At 43.2% G+C, this 23,017-nt stretch overlaps 1 protein-coding gene across 1 annotated transcript in view; it reads left to right on the top strand.

The window, feature by feature from the left end:
- Positions 1–23,017, top strand: part of NOX4 (NADPH oxidase 4) — a gene marked incomplete at its 5' end in the record, with an annotated part of 140,689 nt that overhangs the window by 101,596 nt on the left and 16,076 nt on the right. The window contains 2 exons of the mRNA XM_081326273.1: positions 20,759–20,878; positions 22,494–22,602. Of these exons, the coding sequence (XP_081182399.1) occupies positions 20,759–20,878; positions 22,494–22,602 (229 nt within the window). The remainder of the gene's footprint in view (positions 1–20,758; positions 20,879–22,493; positions 22,603–23,017) is intronic.

The following is a 23,017-nucleotide window of genomic DNA, read 5'->3' as shown; positions in this document are numbered from 1 at the left end:
GTCACCACACTTAAGAAGTTCCCTTGATCAAATGTACAGGTACAGATTAGGTGAATCCTGGCTCAGTAGCCGTAACTGTGAAAGGGATCTTGAAGTCCTAGTGAACAATCACTTAAATGTGAGCCAGCAATATGTGGCAGCAGCCCCAAAAGCCAACACAATCCTAAGTTGCGTTAACAGAGGGATAGAATCAAGATCACGTGAAGTATTAATGCCGCTTTATAAAGCCTGGATAACAGCACACTTAGAATACTGCATCCAATGTTGGTCACCACAATATAAAAAATATAGATGTAGAGACTCTGGAAAGAGTACAGAAAAGGAAAGAGAAGCAAAGGTAATTAGGGGGATGGAGGCTAAAACATGTGAAGAACGGTTGCAGGAATTGAGTATGTCCAGTCAAGTGAATATAGGGACGCGGTGGTTCAGTGGGTTAGGACGCTGAGCTTGTCGATCAGAAGGTCGGCAGTTTGGCGGGTCGAATCCCGAGTGCCGCGTAACAGAGTGAGCGCCTGTTACTCGTCCCAGCTTCTGCCAACCTAGCAGTTCGAAAGCCCGTAAAAATGCAAGTAGAAAAATAGGGACCACTACGGTGGGAAGGTAACAGCGTTCCGTGCGCCTTTGGTGTCTAGTCATGCCAGCCACATGACCATGGAGACGTCCTCGGACAAGCGCTGGCTCTTCGGCTTTGAAATGGAGATGAGCACTGGCCCCTAGAGTCGGAAACGACTAGCACGCATGTGCGGGGGAACCTTTACCTTTAGTCTAGTGAAAAGAAGAACTAGGGGTGACATGATAGCAGTGTTCCAATATATGTGAGGGACTGCCACAAAAGAGAGGCAGTCAGCCTATTTTCCAAAGCACCAGAAGGCAAGACAAGAAAGAAAAGTAATCAAGAAAAGAAGCAATTTAGAACTGAGGAGAAATTTCCTAACAATGGGAACAATTAACCAGTGGAATGTCTTGCCTTCAGAAGCTGTGGGTGCTCCATCACTGGAGGCTTTTAAGAAGAGACTGGATAATCATTTGTCCGAAATAGATTAGGGGATCTCCTGCTTGAGCAGGGGATTGGACTAGAAGACCTCCAAGGTCCCTTCCAAGTCTGTTGTGCTGATCTTTAGACCTAGAGTTTTTCCCCTTTTCTTATTTTCGTGATGTAGAAAGGATACAGGAGCAGGATGAGATCCAACATGATACCGTATCCATTCTCATTTAGGAGCGAGGAGCCTTGAGGTCTTTAAATATCCCACCACTGATCTGAAAGTGTTGACATCAGCCCCAAAAGTTTCCTCCTGAAAATGGAATGGAAATGTTCATTTATCAAGTTGTCAAACAATGACATTCAGCAGTTTGGGGGGGGGGGGAAGGAGCCAATTTAATTTTGGAGGCTGCCTTATGCTGCTCTTTGATTAATAATATCACAGTTTGACACACCAGCTCGACTCAAACTTGTTTCTGTGTTCTGAATTCCAAAGGTGCCTTTTTGCAGAAGGCAACTACACTTTGGTTTTCCTTGAAGACTTTTTGCTTCTCATCCAAGAAGCTTCTTCAGTTCAAAAGCCAAATCACTCACGGACAACTCATTGTGGCACAATTCAGTGCTTTATTAATTGTTTCATTCAGTTACTTTTATTATGAGTGACCACATTTTCGTTGAAATTACTGAAACTCTTGTATTTCTGGATTGACTCTATTTTAATATTATTGGCCAGAGTTCGATCAATATTAATTTAACTTTTGTATTTATTGAATTATCCTGCAGTGTGTTTAACAGAATAACTAAGAGTTGGAAGGTACCTTGGAGGTCATCTAGTCCAACCCCCTGCTCAGGCAGGAAACCCTATACCATTTCAGACAAATGGCTGTCCAGTCTTTTCTTAAAAACTTCCAGTGTTGGAGCATTCACCACTTCTGGAGGCAGGTTGTTCCACTGGTTAATTGTTCTAACTGTCAGAAAATTTCTGCTTAGTTCTAGGTTGCTTCTCTCCTTGGTTAGTTTCCATCTGTTGCTTCTTGTCCTGCCTTTAGGCGCTTTGGAGAATAGCTTGACTCCCTCTTTTTTGTGGCAGCCCCTGAGAGATTAGAAGACTACTATCATGTCACCCCTCGTCCTTCTCTTCATTAAACTAGACGTACCCAATTCCAGCAACCATTCTTTATAAGTTTTAGCCTCCAGTCCCCTAATCATCTTTGTTGCTCTTCATCATCTCAGTTGGCCATGGTGAGTTGTCCTGAGGTGAATTGGCCACAGCAAGTCGACCTCGGCCAGTTGGTCCTAGCAAGCTGATCCTGGCAAGTTGGCCTATTCTGTCTGCAGCCGTTCTTCCTATTCATTCTCACATACTATTATATTGCCCAAGGGCTACAGACAAAAAAAAATCTCAAATTCTCCCCAGAAGCAGTTTTGTCACTGTAACACAAAAAAAGATGTTTAGAGTTTGGAAAAAATTCAGAGAAGAGCAACTAAGATGATCAGGGGCCTGGAGACTAAAACATACAAAGAATGGCTATGGAACTTGGGTTTGGCTAGCCTAGAGAAAAGAAGAAATAGGGGAGACATGATAGCAGCGTTCCAGTATCTGAGGGGCTGCTAAAAGGCAGAGGGGATCAGGTTGTTCATCAAAGGACCAGAGGGAAGGATGAGAAACAATGGTTGGAAACTGATCAAAGAGAGAAGCAACTTACTGACAGTGAGGACAATCAACCAGTGGAACAGCTTGCCCCCAGAAATTGTGGAGATTTTTAAGAAGAGACTTCACATTCACCTGTCTGAGATGGTATAGGTCCGTGGTGATAAACCTATGGCACGTGTGCCACAGGTGGCACGCAGAGCCCTCTCTGTGGGCACCCGTGCCATTGCCCCAGTCCTAGGCCTTTAGCTGGGTTTTATAAAACCTTTTCGCTTTAGGCCTTTGCCGCCATGTGGGGAAAAAAAGGTTCAATCAATCAATCAATCAATCAGTTTCAATTCCTCGCGGGGGAAAATAAAGATCTCGCAAACTTGGAATTGATTGATTGAACTTTTTAGTCCCACCCAGTCTGCCATTACCACCACAGCCACGCACACTCAATGGGCCATGCCCACCCAATGGGTCACACCCCCCCAAAGGGCCACACCCACCCGGCACCTGATGATACATAAGTGGGTTTTGGGTTGCAGTTTGGGCACTCGGTCTCTAAAAGGTTCGCCATCACTGGTATAGGTTCTCCTGCTTGAGCAGGGGGCTGGACTAGAAGACCTCCAAGGTCCCTTCCAGCTCTATACTATTCTAAACAAAAACAAAAATCAAATTCCCCCCAGAGGCAGTTTGGCAATGGCTTGAAAAGTGAGTTAATTAGTGAATGAGGTGCTTCATTCTCTATTTTCTTCCCTCCAGTCATGTGTTTCAGGTTGAGCACATGGAACTCAGCTTGTGCATTTCACACATGCAACAATACGAGAGGAGAGTAGGAATGCACCCCCGTGTGGTCAGTGTTAATAAATATATAAAAGTGGGCTCTGCTTTTGGAGTTCAAAGTTTAGATTTGCACTGATTCAAGACTTGAAAAAAAGATTTGGCCACAGGCAATAAGAGGGAAACAAGAAAACGAAGGAGAATAGAGAAGAAAAAATGGGATTTTCAGAGGACATTAATTCTGCAATGTTTCAGTCTGATGGCTTCAAACGTTTTACTGCAGTGCAGTTCTTCAAGACTTTTTTTAAGTCGGAGATAGCAGATATGAATAGGAACAGCAGAGAACTTACACGCTGTCCAGCAAAGGATCTACAGAGAATTCCTTGAACCAATAAAGTTAGTCTTCAACTTGTGACCACAACTGAGCCCCAAATTTCTGCTGCTAAGCGAGACGGTTGTTAAGAGAATTTTGTCCCACTTTGCGAGCTTTCCTGCCATAGTGGTTACGTGAATCACTGCCGTTATTAAGTTAGTAATGTGGTTGTTAAGTGAATCTGACTTTTCCACTGAATTTGCTCATCAGAAAGTCGCAAAAGGGGATCACATGACCCCGGGACACTGCAACCGTCATAAATATGAGTCAGTTGCCAAGCATCTGAGTTTTGATCACGTGACCATGGGGATGATGCAAACGTCGTAAGTGTGAAAAATGGTGATAAATCGCTTTTCCAGAGCCTTTGTAACTTATTCTAATATAATGGTTTTTTTTTAAAAAAAAGTTCAGATAGATTATTGAAAGTCCTCGCTAAAGACAGAAGTGTCTACCACTCTTAACTAGTTGCTCTCTAAAGTTTGCATGGGAGGGTTCTCTGGTAAGCATGATATCTTTGGGGAATAGTGTTATATGCCTTCCTAAAATGAATAAACGGCTTAATTAATGGAATGGAATGGAATGGAATTCTTTATTGGCCAAGCGTGATTGGACACACAAGCAATTTGTCTCCAGTGCATAACCTCAGAGTGTACGTATAAACAGCAAGTAATAAGGTCGGGGGGAAATGCACGGCCACACATGCGCACACCGGTCAGACTTTTCTGCGGCCCACTGGCCAAGAATCCATGGCCCGGTCCTGGGCCATGGACCATAGGTTGGGGGATCCCTGATCTAAAAGACAAAGTTAGGGAGAGATGATTACGAAGAAAATGTGTGCAGTTGCTAAGAGTCAACCCTGACTTAATGTTAGGACCCAAGAATTAGAAATGGCAAATGGAATTACCTCTGGGTAGTTTCCTTTATTTTTCTTCACCTATAGCCCTAGTGCTTAGCACTTATATACCACTTCATAGTGCTCTGCAGCCCTCTTTAAGCGGTTTACAGAGTCAGCATATTTCCCCCAACAATCCGAGTCCTCATTTTACTGATCTTGGAAGGATGGAAGGCTGAGTCCACTTTGAGCTGGTCAGGATCGAACTCCTGGCAGTGAGCAGTGAGACTGCAGTGCTGCGTTCTAACCACCGCACCACCACAGCTCTTCTGTAGAAAACAGTCTTGCCAAACTAACGAAGCTATTTGCATAATTATCGATATACTCTGGGAATCAAGAACTTGCTGCAGCCAACTCCCCATGGCCATCTCGCCACGGACAACTCACTGCGGGACAATTCAATAATTCAATTTAATTATTTAAAATAATTTGAAAATTATTTAAATATTTGTCATTAAGCCTTTCATTTTGTCCCTCCTTTGGCATCCTTTCTTTATTGATTCTATTCCACCATTCCTTCGATATTTGTGCGACTCATGTTCAGTGGCGATTTGTCCCACGGCGAGTTCGACGTGGAGAGTTGGCTGCAGCAAGTTTGGCTGTGGTGCGTTGGCCGTGGCGAGCTGTCGTAGACCCGAATCAGTCAGAACTGGAGAAGCTTCTTGGATGAGAAGCAAAACGTCTTCAAGGAAAACTAAACTCCTGTTGCCTTTTGAATGAGCACCTGTGGGACAACCTTGACTTGGATGACTGAGAATCTCCATAGATGTCTATCCAAGTTGCGTTAGTTAGCGGGTTCCTGAGTTTGGATCGGGTGACTTATAAAGTCAATACTTAGGATTCTGTACGCTGCTTGCTATTAGGATGAAAACCTAGATCTTCGTATAACCTGCTGTGAGTTTACCTTTTCCTAAGTCAATGGACGGTCCCCAGTGGGGCCCAGCTGGGACAGGCATCCACTTAGCCTCTTTTCTCAGTGAAGTACATTGCTTCGGGCATGTTTTTTCCATGATTTATTTTACCTTTATTGGAGCATTATAGCAAAGCCAGTAAGAGCCGGAAAGCTCGTTTTGCATCTCCAAGGAACATTTGAGTGAATTCCTATTAAGCTTCTCAAAGAGCTTCCGTGGGGTCCTTTTACATTTTCCAATATTTTGACATTTCAATCCTTTGCTATTCTGCCATTGTATTTCTGCCTAGAGCCAGAGGCATATTGACATCCTCTGCACTCTGGACCAATCAATTGGATCGACCGAAGAAGAGATTTTATTGCAAATTACTTGGAAAGTTGGTCCTAGCTGGGGGTGGCAGCTGAGCCCTAAAATGGGCCTGCTTCTTTCAAATGGGATGAAATGGAGGTATGAAGTTAACATAAAATACTAAAAGTTGCCCTATAGGTCAATCTGATATATAACAGAATAACAGAATTGGAAGGGACCTTGGAGGTCTTCTAGTCTAACCTCCCTGCACAAACAGGAGATGCTATACCAGGGGTGTCAAACTCAATTTCATTGAGGGCCACATCAGCGTTGTGGTTGCCCTCGGGGGACCAGGTGGGTATGGCCAGGGTGAGCGCGGCCTACTGGGTGGGCGTGGCTAGAGTGCGTATGGCCTACTGGGTGGGCATGGCCAGCTCTACATCATTGGCATCAAGGGTGCCTATGGGGGCCTGGGCAGGAGTGGGACAGATCTGGGGGTCTCTGGCAGAAGGAGGGTCTCTGGGCCAGGGCCAAAGCAGTGGGGGCCGTTCCCTCACTGTTTCCAGGATGGCTTCGGGGACCACATGAAACCACTTTGCGGGCTGGATCCGGCCCCCGGGCCTTGTGTTTGACATGTCTGTGCTATACCATTCCAGACAAGTGGCTGTCCAGTCTCTTCTTGAAAGCCTCCAGTCATGGAGTGCCAACATCCTCTGAAGGAAGTCATTCCACTGATTAACTGTACTCACTGTTAAGAAATTTCTCCTTAGTTCTAAGTTGCTTCTCTCCTTGATTAGTCTCCAGCCACTGTTTCTTGTCTTGCCTTCTGGTGCTTTGGAAAATAGGTCGACCCCTTCTTCTTTGTTTCTTCCATAAACTAGAATCTTAAGACTGGAAGGGACCCTAGAATTCTTCTAGTCCAGAGGTAGGCAACCTTGGCTCTTTTATGACTTGTGGACTTCAACTCCCAGAATTCCTGAGCCAGCATGGCTCAGCTTGGAAACCTCTCCCTTTTCCCTCAGCATGGCTGGGCTCAGGAATTCTGGGAGTTGAAGTCCAGGAGTCATAAAGTGGCCTAGGCAACCTTGGCTCTTTTATGACTCGTGGACTTCAACTCCCAGAATTCCTGAGCCAGCATGGCTCAGCTTGGAAACCTCTCCCTTTTCCCTCAGCATGGCTGGCTCAGGAATTCTGGGAGTTGAAGTCCACGAGTCATAAAAGAGCCAAGGTTGCCTACCCCTGGTCTAGTCCAACCTCCTGCCCCAAACCAGAGTCTTTATATCATCCCGGACAAATGGCTGTCCAGTCGTTTCTTGAAAACGTCCAGCGATGGAGCACTCACAACTCCAGAAGGCAACCTGTTCCACTGATTAATTGTTCTCAGTGTCAGGAAATTCCTTATTTCCAGGTTGGATATCTCACTGACAAACTTCCACCTTTTGCTTCTTGTCCTGCCCTCAAGTGCTATGGAGAATAAATTAACCTCTTATTCCTTACAACAACCCTTCAAGTACTGGAAGACTGTTGTCAGGTGTCCTGTAATTCTTCTCTTTGTCAGGCTAAACATACCTAGTTCCCTTAGCTGGTCATCATATCGTTTAACCTCCAGACCTCTTATCATCTTTCTTGCTCTTCTCTGCACTCTTTCTAGGACCTCAGCATCTTTTTAAGTGTGTGGACTTCAACTCCCAGAATTTCTGGCTAAAGAATTCTGGGAGTTGAAGTCCACAGAGCTTAAAATGGCTACCGTTATGCTATCAACTCTTGGGTTTAAAAAGATCTCCAACCCTAGAGGGCAGCAAAGGAAAGCAGAAGACCTTAACTCTGCTTCCATCTAGTGGATTATTTTATAACTTAAATCTGATCACCCTACTGGCATTTAAGCTTTGCTCTGTTTTTCCCACCCTACCTTTGAATTACAACCCAGAAGACAAACTCAGGATCCAGAAAGATCTTGACCAACTTGAACAATAGGCCCTATGCAACAAAATGAGTTTCAATGTGGAGAAAAGCTAAGTCTTACATTTGGGCAGGAAAAATCAAATGCATAAATACAGATTGGGTGAGACCTGGCTCAAAACCAGTAACTGTGAGAGGAACCTTGGAGTCCTATGAGCCAGCAGTGTGCAGCAGCAACCAAAAAAGCTAATACAATCCTGTGTTGTATAAACAGAGGCATAGAATCAAGATCACCCAAAGTATTATTATCACTTTATAAAACCCTAGTAATACCACACCTGAAATAATGCAGCCAATTTTGGTCACCATATCACAAAAAAGATGAGTTTGGAAAAAATTCACAGAAGAGCAACTGAGATGATCAAAGGCCTGGAGATTAAAACATACGAAGAACGGCTGCGGGACTTGGGTTTGGCTAGTCTAAAGAAAAGAAGAAATAGGGGAGACACGATAGCAGCGTTTCAGTATCTGAGTGGCTGCCACAAGGCAGAGGGGGCCAGGTTGTTCACCAAAGCACCAGAGGGAAGGACGAGAAACAATGGTTGGAAATTAATCAAAGAGAGAAGCAACCTGGAATTAAGGAGAAACTTCCTGACAGTGAGGACAATCAACCAGTGGAACAGCTTACCCCCCAGAAATTGTGGGCGCTCCGTCACTGGAGATTTTTAAGAAAAGACTGGACATTCACCTGTCTGAGACAGTAAGGTCTCCTGTTTGAGCACAGGGCTGGACTAGAAGACCTCCAAGGTCCCTTCCAGCTCCCATTCTATTCTATTCTATTCTATTCTATTCTATTCTATTCTATTCTATTCTATTCTATTCTATTCTATTCTATTCTATTCTATTCTATCCTATCCTATCCTATCCTATCCTATCCTATCCTATCCTATCCTATCCTATCCTATCCTATCCTATCCTATCCTATTCTATTCCCTCCAACATTTGGCATCAAAACACTGATTTGTTACAGAATAATTTTTGGATTCCCCCCCTCCCTCCCCCATTGAGTATACGTTAGTGAGCTTCTTGTGCAAGTAGTTCACATCTGTCCAACACATGCTTAAGGTTAGGTTCTTGTAAATTTCAGACTCTGTCATTCAGAGCTAGAATTACACATTGTCTGAAGTTACATGAGGGCTTACAGATCTGTTAATATCAGGAATTCCTCTCCTCATTTTACAGCATCTTATTTTTTATCAACAGCCCACACAATGAGTAAACACTTGATTTGCCCCACCAACAGATTCTTTTCTTGAGGCATCAGTTCAAATACAATGCAGTATTTTTACTCCATTGTGTTCCTGCGCCAGAAATGGTATCCCCAAATGACTTGTAAGGGGAAGGGTTGTTTTTCTGCTTTTGTTTTTCTGTTTTGCTTTTTTTATGGGGGGGAAAACCCTTAAAATTCTACTTTTTCAGAAACATATAATTGTTACACCCCTTGCAACCTGTCAGAAATAAACATAAAATAAAGAAAAGAAGGACTATGGGTGATATGATAGCAGTGAAGCAACCTAGAGCTAAGGAGAAATTTCCTGACAGTTAGAACAATTAACCAGTGGAATGAGTTGCCTCCAGAAGTTGTGGGTGCTCCAACACTGGCGGTTTTTAAGAAGAGATTGGACAACGATTTGTCTGAAATAATAGGGTTTCCTGCTTGGGCAGGAGGTTGGGCTCCAAGGTCAATCTCAACTCTGTTATTCTGTTGAAGCAAAGATAATTAAAACTGTATGTAAAAATAATGACAGTTTTAATCCACGCCACTTTTAGTCCATTCAGCTCAACTTTGACCAGCAACTATTCTCCAATCTTCCAGATGGAGAGTTTTTTTCAGACCTGTCCAGAGATTTTGAAGAATTGAATAAGATCCATGGGTAGGCAAAGCATTATCTTCATTCCTAAATTATAACCATTCCCAAATTCTTCAGCTGCCCACACAAGGAGAGGAAAAAGAAGTAACACTCCTAGATCAGTGCTGTATATTGAAGAGAAGCGTGAATCCGGTTTTGGAAATCCCCCAGAGAGGTCTGGTGTTTAAGGGAAAGAAACAGAAAAAGATTTTCCCCTTTCTGTTAACAGAATAACAGAGTTGGAAGGTCTAACCCTGGCAATTGCTGGCTAGGGGATTCTGGGAGTTGACATCCACACACCTTAACGTTGTCTAGGTTCAGAAACATTGATGATGTGCAGAAGCAGACACATTGACCAAGAAGTTGAAGGGTAAAGAAGAGACACCAGCATTTCTATCATGGAATAAATGGTATATTTGGATGGATAAAAGATTAAAGAAATGAGGGTGGCTTGGAGGTTGGTCAAAAATGAAGTGATATAGTTTTTGTTAATGAATAAGCTTTGGAGTTGGATAGTTATAAGAGATTTAGTGAGTGGAATATAATTGTTAGCTTAGATTTTTTGATTTCTTTGTTTGATTTCTTTGTTTTCTGTATATTGTAAATGTTTTTTTGTTTGTTTTTGTTGGTGTATGGTGTGTTTTTAACACGAAATGTAAATAAAGATTTATTTTATATAAAAAAAGAAACATTGATGTTTAGGATGTCTCGAGCAGTCAGTGCAGCAAAAATTCTGTAGCCTTGACTGCGACACAACTTGCCCCATGTAGAAATATATGCTCAGCAATTTATTTTACCCACTGATATAGTAATTAGAGTATACCTGGAGGCACAGTTGAGAAACAGAAGGGAACTTGACATCTTTCTTACCATCTGCCAGTCAACATTGACAAATGTTCAGCCAGTCTGTAAAAATGCTAAATCTCAGCAGGTGGCAGCTTGTTCTGATCCCAAAAGTAACCAGGTTGGATAGGAATTTGGAAAGGAAACCAATAGGGCACGCCAGGTCTGTGGCTAGATTGGGAAAATGAGAAAAATATTTTAGAAGACTTTTTACTGGGGCCAACAACGTTGAACGGATTTGTCCATAAACCATCAGGCGTTGAGCCAGTTTTGAAGGAGACTTTACCTTTAAAACGGATAATGGCCTGCATTTATTTGCTGAACTGTATAAACAGGAAGTTCATGCAAGTTAACTCTGCGGGTAAATTCACAGTTTCTAAGTTAAACGGTTCAGATAAGGGGAGAGGAACCTGGAACTAAGAAGTCAAAAAGCTATATAGATATCTGGGGGGGAAAAAGATCTATTTTCAAAAACTCAGTACATCCGGGCTATTTACGGGAGCACCTTTTGCCGGCGTTAACTTCCCATCGTCCTGTGCGCTCCCACAGAGAGGGCCTCCTCAGGGTCCCGCCGGTCAGGGAATGTCACTCACCGCCCTGAGTCCTTCGGGAGAAGGGCGGTATATAAATCAAATAAATATAAATCAAATAAATAAATGTTGACTGGCGGCCCCCAGGGGGAGAGCATTCTCTGTGGGCGCGCCTGCCCTCTGGAATCAGCTTCCGGTTTTGCTCCGGATGGCTCCCGACCTTCGCTCGTTTCACCGCGACCTGAAGACTTGGCTATTTGAACTTGCCGGCCTGGACTGAGGGACTGGGATTTTAGATCTTAAATTTTAAAAAAAATTAAATTTTAGAATGTGTTTATTGTTTAGGGCTATTTGATTTAATTTCATTTTAAATTTTTATACATTATGTGTTGTTCATAGTGTTTTAATTGCCTTGTACACCGCCCCGAGTCCCTTCGGAGAGGGGCGGTATATAAATCCAAATAAATAAATAAATAAATAAAATCCTTTTGTAAATGTATGTGTGTGTATATATAGCGACCGTTGTAATTTGGGTCACTAAATGAATGGTTGCGAGTCGAGGACTACCTGTAAAAGCAACGGTCCTGGCATTTTTTAAATTTCTCTCTGTTCAGTTTGGTTGAATAAGTGGAAAGAAGTAAGGGGGGAAAAAAGGAAAGGAAGCGACTTTTTAAGGAGGAAAGACACAAGGGGAAGAAAAAAAACTTTGCTTTGGCTAAGGAAATCAAAGACTTGCTTCATTCTTGTGCCCGTCCAGGTTTTCCCTCCAGGGCTCAGGCATTGATCACTTCCGGCTAGCAATCTAGTGATCTGCCCTGTGGTGGGATTCAGCCGGTTCGCACCAGTTTGGTAGAACCGGTAGCTAATTTTTTTGTTGAGTTCGGTGAACTGGTTGAAGCCCACCGCTGAATGGCGCCCAGTGAAACCCTAGCCCTTTTTTTTGCAAGGCCCAGAATGGTCCTCGGGAAGTGCATGGATGCCGTTTCTGGAAGTCCGTTCTAGGCCTCGGAGGCCCAGAGGAGGCCACCCAGACCCAGAATGGCCCGTCGGAAGTGTGTGGATGCCACTTCCGGAAGTCCATTCTAGGCCTCAGAGGCCCGGAGGAGGTTTCTCAGGCCCAGAACGGCCTGGTGGAAGTGCATGGACACTGCTTCCAGACGTCCGTTCTGGACCTTGGAGGCCCAGGCCCAGAACAGTCTTCCAGAAAGGGCATCCATGCAGAGAACCGGTTATTCGCATATTTGAATCCCACCACTCGATCTGCCCCTTAGCAAAAGAGATTTCTCATCTTTGAACATGCTATACCAGGACAGCTGGCAGGATGCCAAAGAGGCTGAGCAGCCAATGAGATCAGATCCAGGCCATCAAAACAGTTTGCTGGAAATGTTGAGATCATTGTGGTTAGAGGGGAGATGTATGTGTGCTCCCAGGTTGAAAATGTTCTTGCAGGTGTGAGTAGAAAGGGTGACAAGCTGTAGGCAACCTGGCTGGTATGGTAACAAAGCATGATTGATTGGATACCTACCCAAGTGATAGCGATAAACATCATCGTAATATAATCACTCAGAATGGCGTTCATTCTGCGACAATATCTTTAATAGCATCCAACAGCCACATCTTCCCATCCCTGATCCTTGGGAAGGACTCAATAGGTGGACAAAAATGCCAAATCCAATCTGAACACTTGGCTGACTACATGTAGCCCTCGACTTACAACAATAATTGACACCCAACATTTCTGATGCTAAGCGAGACAATTGTTTTGTTTTGTTTTTTATTGAAAAGTTTTACAAATTTTTTTACAAAACATCCCCAAAACCCACCCACCCCAAAAAACCCCTCCCCCCCACTTTCCAGAGCTGAATACAGGGTCATAAATATAATAATCATATTCTAAATAAAATTATCCATTATAAAATTAACCAAATTCATAATGTGCTTTAACTCCCCATTAACATTGATACATTCAAATTATTAAAAACATAATAATAACTTAAACAAAAATATAATCAATACTAATATAATAATAACTTAAACAAAAATATAATCAATACTAATACTAAAGTTAATACAAATCTAAAATCTACTCATAAGCTAAATGGAACTTTTTAGTCCCATATTTATTCTGAATATAATCTATCCATCTCCTCCAAACTGAAATATATCTTTCTTGCGAATGATCCTTCAAATAAGCAGAAATCTTAGACATTTCTGCAAGATTCGATACCTTAATTACCCATTCTTCTATAGAAGGCAAACTATCCTTCTTCCAATATTGTCCCACCAGTAACCATGCTGCTGTTATCAAGTTCAACATCAGATTAGTTTCTAAGCGAGACAATTGTTAAGTGAGTTTTGCCCCATTTTATGACCTTCCTTGCCACATGAATGAATCCAGCTCTAGTCTGATTGATTGAAATCTTACAGGCTTTCCTGCTTGAACAGGGGGTTGGACTAGAAGACCTCCGAGGTCCCTTCCAACTCTGTCATTCTGCTATTCTGAATCACTGCAGTTGTTAAGTCAGAAACATTGTTGTTAAGTGAGATTGGCTTCCCCCATTGACTTTGCTTGTCAGAAGTTTGCAGAACCGGGATACGGCAACCGTCGTAACAATGAGTCACTTGTCAAGCATCTGAATTTTGATCACGTGACCATGGAGATGCTGCAACGGTCGTAAGGGTGAAAAACGATCATAAATATTTTTCCCCCCAGCATCGTTGCAACTTCAAAGGGTCTCTAAACAAACTGTTGTAGGTGGAGGACCATCTGTATTGTTTATGCTTTCAGAGCCTTTTTCCCACTTTGCAACCTTATCAGAAAAATGGGACGGCTTCAACTATACTTGAATGCTAGGCTTTGCTCTCTAAAGGGATTAAAACCAAAACAAAAAAAAATGGCACATTTTTCAGCAGTCTTTTGTATCCTAACAAAGAGCAAAGCCATCAAGGGTTAAGAGATAAGAGCTGACCTCTGGCCTTAGCTTCACTTGGCAAAAAGAGAGAAGAAAGAAAACTTTTTGGTAGAGATGTTGGAAACATTTTTCACCAGTAATAATCATTATAAGCTGCCCTATGAATTGACCTCGTTTTGTTGGAGCACGATAAAACATGCTGGACAGTGTTTGCTACGTCTCGTGAGGCTCTGAACTTGTGATGGAAATTTCACTGCTAGGGAAATGCAAGAAAGCTGGAATTTATATTTGAATTTATATTTGAGTGTTTCAAAGAGGGGATTAGGGGACTGAAGGCTAAAACATGTAAAGAACTGTTATAGGAATTTGGTATGTCTAATTTAATGAAAAGAAGGAATAGGGGTGAACATGATAGCTATCTTCCAATATCTAAAGGGTTGCCCCAAAGAAGAGGGAGTCAAGCTATTCTCCAAAGCACCTGAAGGCAGGACAAGAAGCAACGGATGGAAACTAATCAAGGAGAGAAGCAACCTAGAACTAAGGAGAAACTTCCTGACAGTTAGAACAACTAACCAGTGGAACAACGTGCCTCCAGAAGCTGTGAATGCTCCAACACTGGAAGTTTTTAAGAAGAGACTGGACAGCCATTTGTCTGGAATGTTATAGGGTCTCCTGCTTGAACAGGGGGTTGGACTAGAAGACCTCCAAGGTCCCTTCCAACTCTTTTATTCTGTTAAAAGAAGAGGCTGGATACAACTTAAATTATTAACTGATCGACGTGTTTAATCTTCACTGTTGCACACCTCAGCCACCTACATCAGTGACAATCAAATCCAAAGCAGTTGATTGTTCTATTTTAAAAATTCCAGAATTATGAAGTAAGAACAAGCCATTCATTAGTGATGAAAAGACCAAGTTTAAAAAAAAACAGAGGTGAGCCGTAAAACACAAAACGTTACATTCATTCTTCTCAAAATTAAAATAAGGAAAATCATTTACAAAAAGGCCAGATCTTTTTCTAGAAAAAATAAGAGGTTATGAATGCCACGCTCCGAAAGAGGAAAATTTGTTCTGTTTGTTAAAAGTAATTTGTCTGCAGAGAAGCTTTGCCCTCATGCATATTGATTAAGAAAACCAAGATAATGGTATCCAGCCCTCTCAATTCCTGGCAAATAGATGGGGAAGAAGTGGAGGTAGTTACAGATTTTATTTTCCTGGGCTCCAAGATCACTGCAGATGGGGACTGTAGCCAAGAAATTAAAAGACGCTTGCTCCTCAGGAGGAAAGCCATGGCAAATCTAGACAGCACACTAAAAAGCAAAGATATCACCCTGTCAACAAAAGTGCATATAGTCAAGGCTATGGTATTCCCAGTTGCAATGTATGGCAGTGAAAGTTGGACCATAAAAAAGGCTGAGCGCCAAAGAATTGAGGCCTTTGAACTGTGGTGCTGGAAAAGACTCCTGCGAGTCCCTTGGACTGCAAGGCGATCAAACCGGTCAGTCCCAGAGGAGATCAACCCTGACTGCTCTTTAGAAGGCCAGATCCTGAAGCTAAAACTCAAATACTTTGGCCACCTAAGGAGAAGGAAGGACTCACTGGAGAAGAGCCTAATGCTGGGAAAGGTTGAGGGCAAGAGAAGAAGGGGACGACAGAGAATGAGGTGGCTGGATGGAGTCACTGAAGCAGTAGGCGTGAGCTTAAAGGGACTCCAGAAGATGGTAGAGGACAGGAAGGCCTGGAGGAAGATTGTCCACGGGGTTGCGATGGGTCAGACACGACTTTGCAGCTAACAACAACAACAACATATTGATTAAACAAAACCGCACTATAACCAACAGCGTTTCTCAAACTTAGAGACATTAAGACCTGTGGACTTCAACTCCCACAATTCCCCAGCCAGCCTTGCTTTAAGACCTGTGAACCCTTGCTGGCTGGGGAATTCTGGGAGTTGAAGTCCACACGTCTTAATGCTGCCCAGATTTAAAAACACCGCTGTAAAATATATTTGTTTCGCTTTCAGTTTTGACATCAAGCTGCTTAATCCCATTTGGTTATATACCCTGGACTTTTTATTAAAACATTAACACCATACTAACAAATATCCAAAGAAGTAAGGTTTATAACCCCAAAAGAAGGAAAGGGTGTAACTAAAGAATAAAAAAATTCTTTAGACCAGGGGTCCCCAACCCCCGGTCCGTGGACCAGTACCGGGCCACGGCATGCCAGCAACCGGTCCGCACAAAGAAGCAAAGCCCCATCCGCGAGATGCAGGCAGCACACAAAACCACACACCCTCCAGTCTGCGGGGAAAAAACCTTTCTGCACGGAACCAGTCCTTGGTGCCCAAAATGTTGGGGACATCTGCTTTGGACTAGTCTATTTCCTTGAAAATGTTGCTCAGATGAAACGTTTTCACAGTCAATGAGACTAGAGCTGGGCATAGAAAAGGGCACCTCACTGACATTCAGTAAAATCTCAGTGATAAGGAAAAAAAACCACAGGAAGCGAATTGGATTTCTTAGGAATGTAAGATAGCCCCGGTGAATTAGATTAAAGGCCACTTATCCATAGTCTTCCATAGTGGCCAGTGTATCACCAGGAGGCTCATGGCAGTTCATGTTCTGTACCAGCCTGCTACCGGCCCTGCAGAAAAGGCAGGGACAACCCCTTTTACAAGAAGGCAAGAGGCTGGAATTAAGCCTGCCAAATTTATTAACATAAAAACACAGAGCAAAGAGAGCAAACACGAACCATGAAACAGGAGCTTTTCAAGCGGTTGCCTTCAGCAAACCAGCCCTCCCACGCATTCCCCTTTTATACAGTTCAGGGCGTGGCTTCTCTCTGCCTCCTTCCGAGGTGCCCCATTGCCTTCCTCTGTTTACTCCTGATTGACTGCCTCCTGCGTCAGGCATCCTTAAACAGGGCCAGCTGTGGGTCATCTTCATCCACGCTGTCAGGCTCACACAGCTGGGTCTGCGTCGTGACCAGGTGGGAGGGGCCTGGCTGAGGGCTCTGTGGAGCCTCAATATTATTCTCAGCAAGCTCTTCAACACCCCCCTCCTCCTCCTCTGAGTCGTCCGACCCAACTGCCGAACCCACAGGCTGACCCTGAATCACAACAGTTCATTTCTGCCTTTCATAGCATGGAGCCTTCAGAGAAGACATGACTGATAGAGTAGGTTGATAACTGTCAATAAGGAAGGAAATTCTAGAAGTTCATTGGGAAGATTATTGTAACCTTTGATAAGGATGAGTGAACTGTCAGGTTTGGATTATAATAATGGGATAATCAATATATTAGTTATTGGTTTCTCTCAGCTTCTCATTTGGCAAATATGCCATGTTTGACTCATCAAACTTCAAATTTCTCTTTAAAAAGAAAAAAGACAATAATATATACTCATTCCACTTGTTTCTAAACATGCACCCATTTTCCAGTGTAAAATGCATATATTTTCTGAAATAATTGTCCTTAATGTAGTGGAATTTTGTGCATTATTTTGATACATATGCACACACGTCCTCGAGTTAGGGCCACAACTGAGCCCCAAATTTATGTTGCTAAGTGAAACACTTGTTTAGTGAGTTTGCCCCCTTTTATGATTTTCCTTGCCACAGTTGTTAAGTGAATCATTGCATTTATTAAGTCAGTAACCCGGCTGTTAAGTGAATCGGGATTCCCCATTGACTCTGCTTGTCAAAAGGTCACAAAAGGTGATCACATGGCCTCAGGACACGGCAACTGTCATAAATATGAATCACTTGCGAAGCATCTGGATTTTGATCACGTGACCCTGGGGATGGTGCTGCAACGGTCGTAAGTGTGAAAAACGGTCATCAGTCCCTTTTTCCAGTGCCGCCGTGACTTCGAACGGTCACAAAATGAACGGTTGTAAGTTGAGGATAGCTGTATTTCCCCTGGGCAGTCGTGTGATTGCAGTCTGGGTGCTTGGCAACCTGGTCCCACGGAGCACTTAGCCATTGGTTGTAAAGCAGAGGTCTTCAAACTCGGCCCTTTTATGACTCATGGACTTCAACTCCCAGAATTTCTCAGCCAGGCATGCTGGCTGAGGAATTCTGGGAGTTGAAGTCCATGAGTCATAAAAGGGCCGAGTTTGAAGACCCCTGTTGTAAAGTGTGACTTGGTTACCAAACACCCAGATTGCAATCAAGTGACGACTGCCCAAGGGGATACCATGACATTTTGTGACAGTTGGAAGTGCTTCACAGGCCATAAAGCACCTTTTCCAAAGGCTGCTGTAACTTTGAACAGTCATTAAGCGGTCGTTGTTTTTTTTTAACCAAGGACTACCTTATAAGTCACTGAAAGAAGTTAGTATCACCTTGGAAAGTTTTATTTTGTTTCACAAGGCTTTTGCTTTTTTCTTTCTTTTCACTCCACAGTTAATGGGGAGCCTAGCTATTTGTCTGGAGTTTTTACGCTTGTGTAATTAACAGCTCTCAAGGCTCTTTTAAGGTGTGGTGTTTTTTTTCTTTAAAAAAAAGCCTCTTATTTGAACAACTTCGCTGAAATGATTACAGTTCTAATCCCTTTGTCCTCATCTTAAATGTCTGTATTCTGAGACAAAGGAGGCTGCGGCCTTGGTTTTCTCAGCCATGACAACCTCTTACAATAAAGCACTTTTGAAATTCCATGAATATCTAAGCATTGTTAAATGCAAGACAATGGGAAGATGTTGGAAGCTATGCTTGGGGCCCTTTCACATTCTGGTTTCCAGGCAGGAGTCTTACATAATTTCACTTGGCAAAGGGTTTTCAACCCCATCAGGCAACCATTTCTAAAAAAATGGATTGGATAAATTCACAGAGGACAACAGCAAGAAAGGTTATATTCCTTGAAATGACATATTCTTTCTAGGTCAGGGAGACCATGTGTCCAGATAACGACTGCAGGTGAAAGTAATGGGGAAATAAACAGCCACATCTACTAATGAGCCACGAGAGATGCTACTATGCGAAACATAAGTGGGCATTGGACAGATTCAGTAGGATGTTCTTCATTCTTGTGATCTGAAGCCCCTGGATTCCAAGTTTTAGTGGCCTTTCGTTAAGAGACTGTGCCGCCAACCTATTGGAAGGAAGGGTGTTGGTTGGTTTAGAGCAGGAGTCTCCAAACTTGGCAACTTTAAGACTGGTGGACTTCAACTCCCAGAATTCCTCAGCCAGCCATGCTGGCTTGGGAATTCTGGAAGTTGAAGTCCACCAGCCTTAAAGTTGCCAAGTTTGGAGATCCCCTTGTCTAGAGAGCAATGTTTCTCAACTGAAGCAATTTGAAAGTGGGTAGACTTCAACTTCCAGTAGGGAGGGGGATTTCTGGGAATTGAAGCCCACTCATCTTAAAGTTTCTGAGGAACACTACAGCAGGGATCTTCAAACCTGGCCCTTTTGTGACTTGCGGACTTCAACTCCCAGGATTCCTCAGCCAGCATTCCTGGCTGAGGAATCCTGGGAGTTGAAGTCCACAAGTCACAAAAGGGCCAGGTTTGAAGACCCCTGGTCTAGAGCAATGGGTTTAAACTGGAAAGCTCAAATCCCCATGTACCTATCAGATGACATTAGAGACCCTTGTTTTCTTCAGGGTTTGACTACATAATAGGCTCAGAATAAGTGGGTTGGCTCAGCATGGAAGTAGGACAGGGGTAAATTGAGTAAATCAGTTCCATAGATTCTCACTCTCTGTGAAGCAAATAGTTATGAGATATACCAACTATTCTGGAAGATGGTCAATGAATGTGATCAAGCAGAATTGGGGCAGTTATTTGCTGAAATTTGGATTCTTGCATTTCCGTAGACAGAAATGCTTACAGGTTATCTCTAGTCCAGGGGTAGGCAACCTTGGCTCTTTTATGACTCGTGGACTTCAACTCCCCAGAATTCCTGAGCCAGCCATACATATATATACATATATATAAAAGGTAAAGTTTCCCCCGCACATGCGTGCTAGTCGTTTCTAACTCTAGTGGCCGGTGCTCATCTCCATTTCAAAGCCGAAGAGCCAGTGCTTGTCCGAGGACGTCTCTGTGGTCATGTGACCGGCATGACTAGACGCCAAAGGCACACAGAACGCTGTTACCTTCCCACCGTAGTGGTCCCTATCTTTCTACTTGCATTTTTACATGCTTTCGAACTGCTATGTTGGCAGAAGCTGGGATGAGTAACAGGCGCTCACTCTTTTACGCGGCACTCGGGATTCGACCCGCCAAACTGCCGACCTTCTGATTGACGAGCTCAGTGTCCTAACCCACTGAGCCACCGCGTCCCTCTATACATATATATACATATATACATATATGCGGGACAATTAAAGCAATTACGGTTAGCTAGGACGGGCAGCCCTGTTACACGATCAGTGGGTAGAGCTTTGAGTCAACAGGATTTATAAACGAACTCCCCACCCCAAACACTCACTCTGATGATGCTGGCAGTGGAACAGCGAAAGCTAAGGTTATTTTAGGTTGTAAATAGTTGTTTTTATTGTTTTTATTATTTTAACAATAAACAGCTGTTTTGTTTTCATCCCGGAGTTCGAGGATTTTATATTGCTGTACAGATATGCCCAGAATTTGTATTTTTATAGTTATTAGGGATATACACATATATACGTGTGTGTGTGTGTGTGTGTGTGTGTGTGTGTGTTTAGAATAGAATAGAGCTGGAAGGGACCTTGGAGGTCTTCTAGTCCAGCCCTCTGCTTGAGCAGAAGAACCTATATCATCTCAGACAGGTGGATAAAGAACTGTGTTTAATTTATTCTTAAAAATGTTCCTCTTTTGTCCTCTAGGCTGCATGTCGATGGTCCCTTTGGGAGCCCTTTTGAAGAATCTTTCAATTACGAAGTCAGCCTGTGCATAGCTGGAGGCATTGGTGTGACTCCCTTTGCAGCTGTCTTCAATACCCTGCTGTATGTAAGCTTCATTGCATTAAAGTAGCCCCTGTATCACCCCAAGATTGACCTACTAGACTTTTACCAAAGATATTTCGCAGTAATGAGATTCCTCCTAGAATGTAAAAAAAAAAACCAACGTGATTTTTATTCGGCAACATTTACAGATTGGGGATCTTAAATCTGTGCAGAAATTTAAAATCCTGGTGCATAGGAGCTCCAGTTGACATGACCTCATCAAACAGGGGCATTTGCAGTAAATTCCAGCCTTCCCCTCTGAATGACTTGAAAACGTGAGTTTCCACTGTGTGGCCTGGGAGAAATAAAAAGAAAAGAGAGGGGTGAGCAGACTATTAATGGTTCACCAAACAATTTTACCTTGCAGTTTTCTTGGTAGTAAAAACTCTTATTGCCAGCAGTTTCTCCGACCGTGCTAGTTGCTAGCATACCAAACTGGGGTTGCAAATATATGGATGGAAATGTAGAGATGGGTACCAAAGTGATTTTATTTAAGCTTTATCTCATTTGATTGAATTGCTGCAAACTCCAAGAGCAATTCTTGTAATAATCCTAAAGTATTCGTGTATGTTTATTAATTGCATTTCTGGCCAGTGCGAAGCCCAAAATAATCTGGGCAGTGAACAATAAAAAATTAAAGTTTGTGCAAAAAATGTAAGAAAAAAGATACAAACTATTGTAACATCCCCAAGATAGCTCAAGCTGAAGGCGCCATTTCAGAGATATGAGCAAGGTGGGAACTGTATCTACCTCTAGAACAGACGTGCCAAACTCATGACGTCGCGTGATGTCCAGCCCGCAGGCCGGCAGTTTGACGCCCCTTCTCTAGAAGAAGGAATTCCACAAAGTAGAAGATATTTTTGAGAAGGACTCATGGAATCCTTGCAACTTCTTTATAGATGCCTAGGCTGGGTAGCAGATTCAGTTCTGATCACCACTGCCTGGTGCTGTACTCTGTAGAACTTTAAAAGTGACAACCAAGAATTTGATTTGGCCCCAGAACTTAGTGGCAACAGTGCAACAACTTTACAATAGGTGTCCTTCTAGACTGGTGGTGTTGTCTCACTAGCCAACTCATTGTTGCCTGGTGCACCAGCTACATCTTCTCAGAGCAATGTCTCCAAAGAAATTTTAAAGAGCCTTGGGGGCACAGTGGCCAGAATGCAGTATTGCAAGCAGACTCTGCCTACTGCCAACAGTTTGATCCTGATCGGCTCAAGGTTGATTCAGCCTTCCATCCTTCTGAGGCTAATAAAATGAGGACTCAGATTGCTGGGGGCAATAGGCAGACATTGTAAACTGCCCAGGGAGTGCTCTAAAGTAAGGGTCCCCAGCCCTGGACCAGTACCGGGCCACGGCATACCAGCAACCATTCCACACAAGCAAGGCCCCATCCGTGAGATGCAGGCAGCACATGAAACCACGCACCCTTCGGTCCGTGGAAAAACCTCTCTCTACAGAACCGGTCCCTGGTGCCCAAAAGGTTGGGGACCTCTGCTCTAAAGTACCCTGGACGGTATATAAGTCTAAGTGCTGTTGCTATTAAAGTGCTCCTTCATTTTTAACTAGTGATTTCTTATTGCCTCTAACCCAAAAACATCGTCCGTATGTGAAGGGATGACTGGAAGCGCTACAAACTCAGAAGACTTTACTTCATTTGGGTGTGCAGAGACATCTTGTCCTTCCACTGGTTTGCGGATCTGCTCTGTAATTTGCACAACAAGGTAAGGAGGAAGTAACTCCCTAAGCTCCCCATAGTGCCATGAAAAATAATTGGCAATTGTCTGTTCTGTTCCAGCCTACGACCGGCCCTGTTTGTGTGTCAGGGACAACCCCTTTTTCCTTTCAACAATCAATAGGCTGGGAAAAAACCCAACCCAAATTTATTTACAGTTTCAAATAATAAAGTCTTTCAAACAAAAAAGCAGCAGAATATTTTCTTCAACCAAAAATACACGATTCAAAACAAGAGTCAAACAGATTTGCAAGAACAGACCAGGATTCTCTTTGAATGTCTCCGAACGGTTGCCTTCAGCAACCAGCACCGCCCACACCTTCCCCTTTTATTATCTGTCCCAAGGTGTGGCTTCTCAATCCCTTCTCTTTTCACTGAGTTGCCTCATTGATTTTCTCTGCTCT

The sequence above is a fragment of the Vipera berus genome (assembly GCF_964194415.1).
Source record: "Vipera berus genome assembly, chromosome: 4".
Classification (NCBI taxonomy): Eukaryota; Metazoa; Chordata; class Lepidosauria; order Squamata; family Viperidae; genus Vipera; species Vipera berus.
This window is presented reverse-complemented; position numbering and strand designations above follow the sequence as displayed.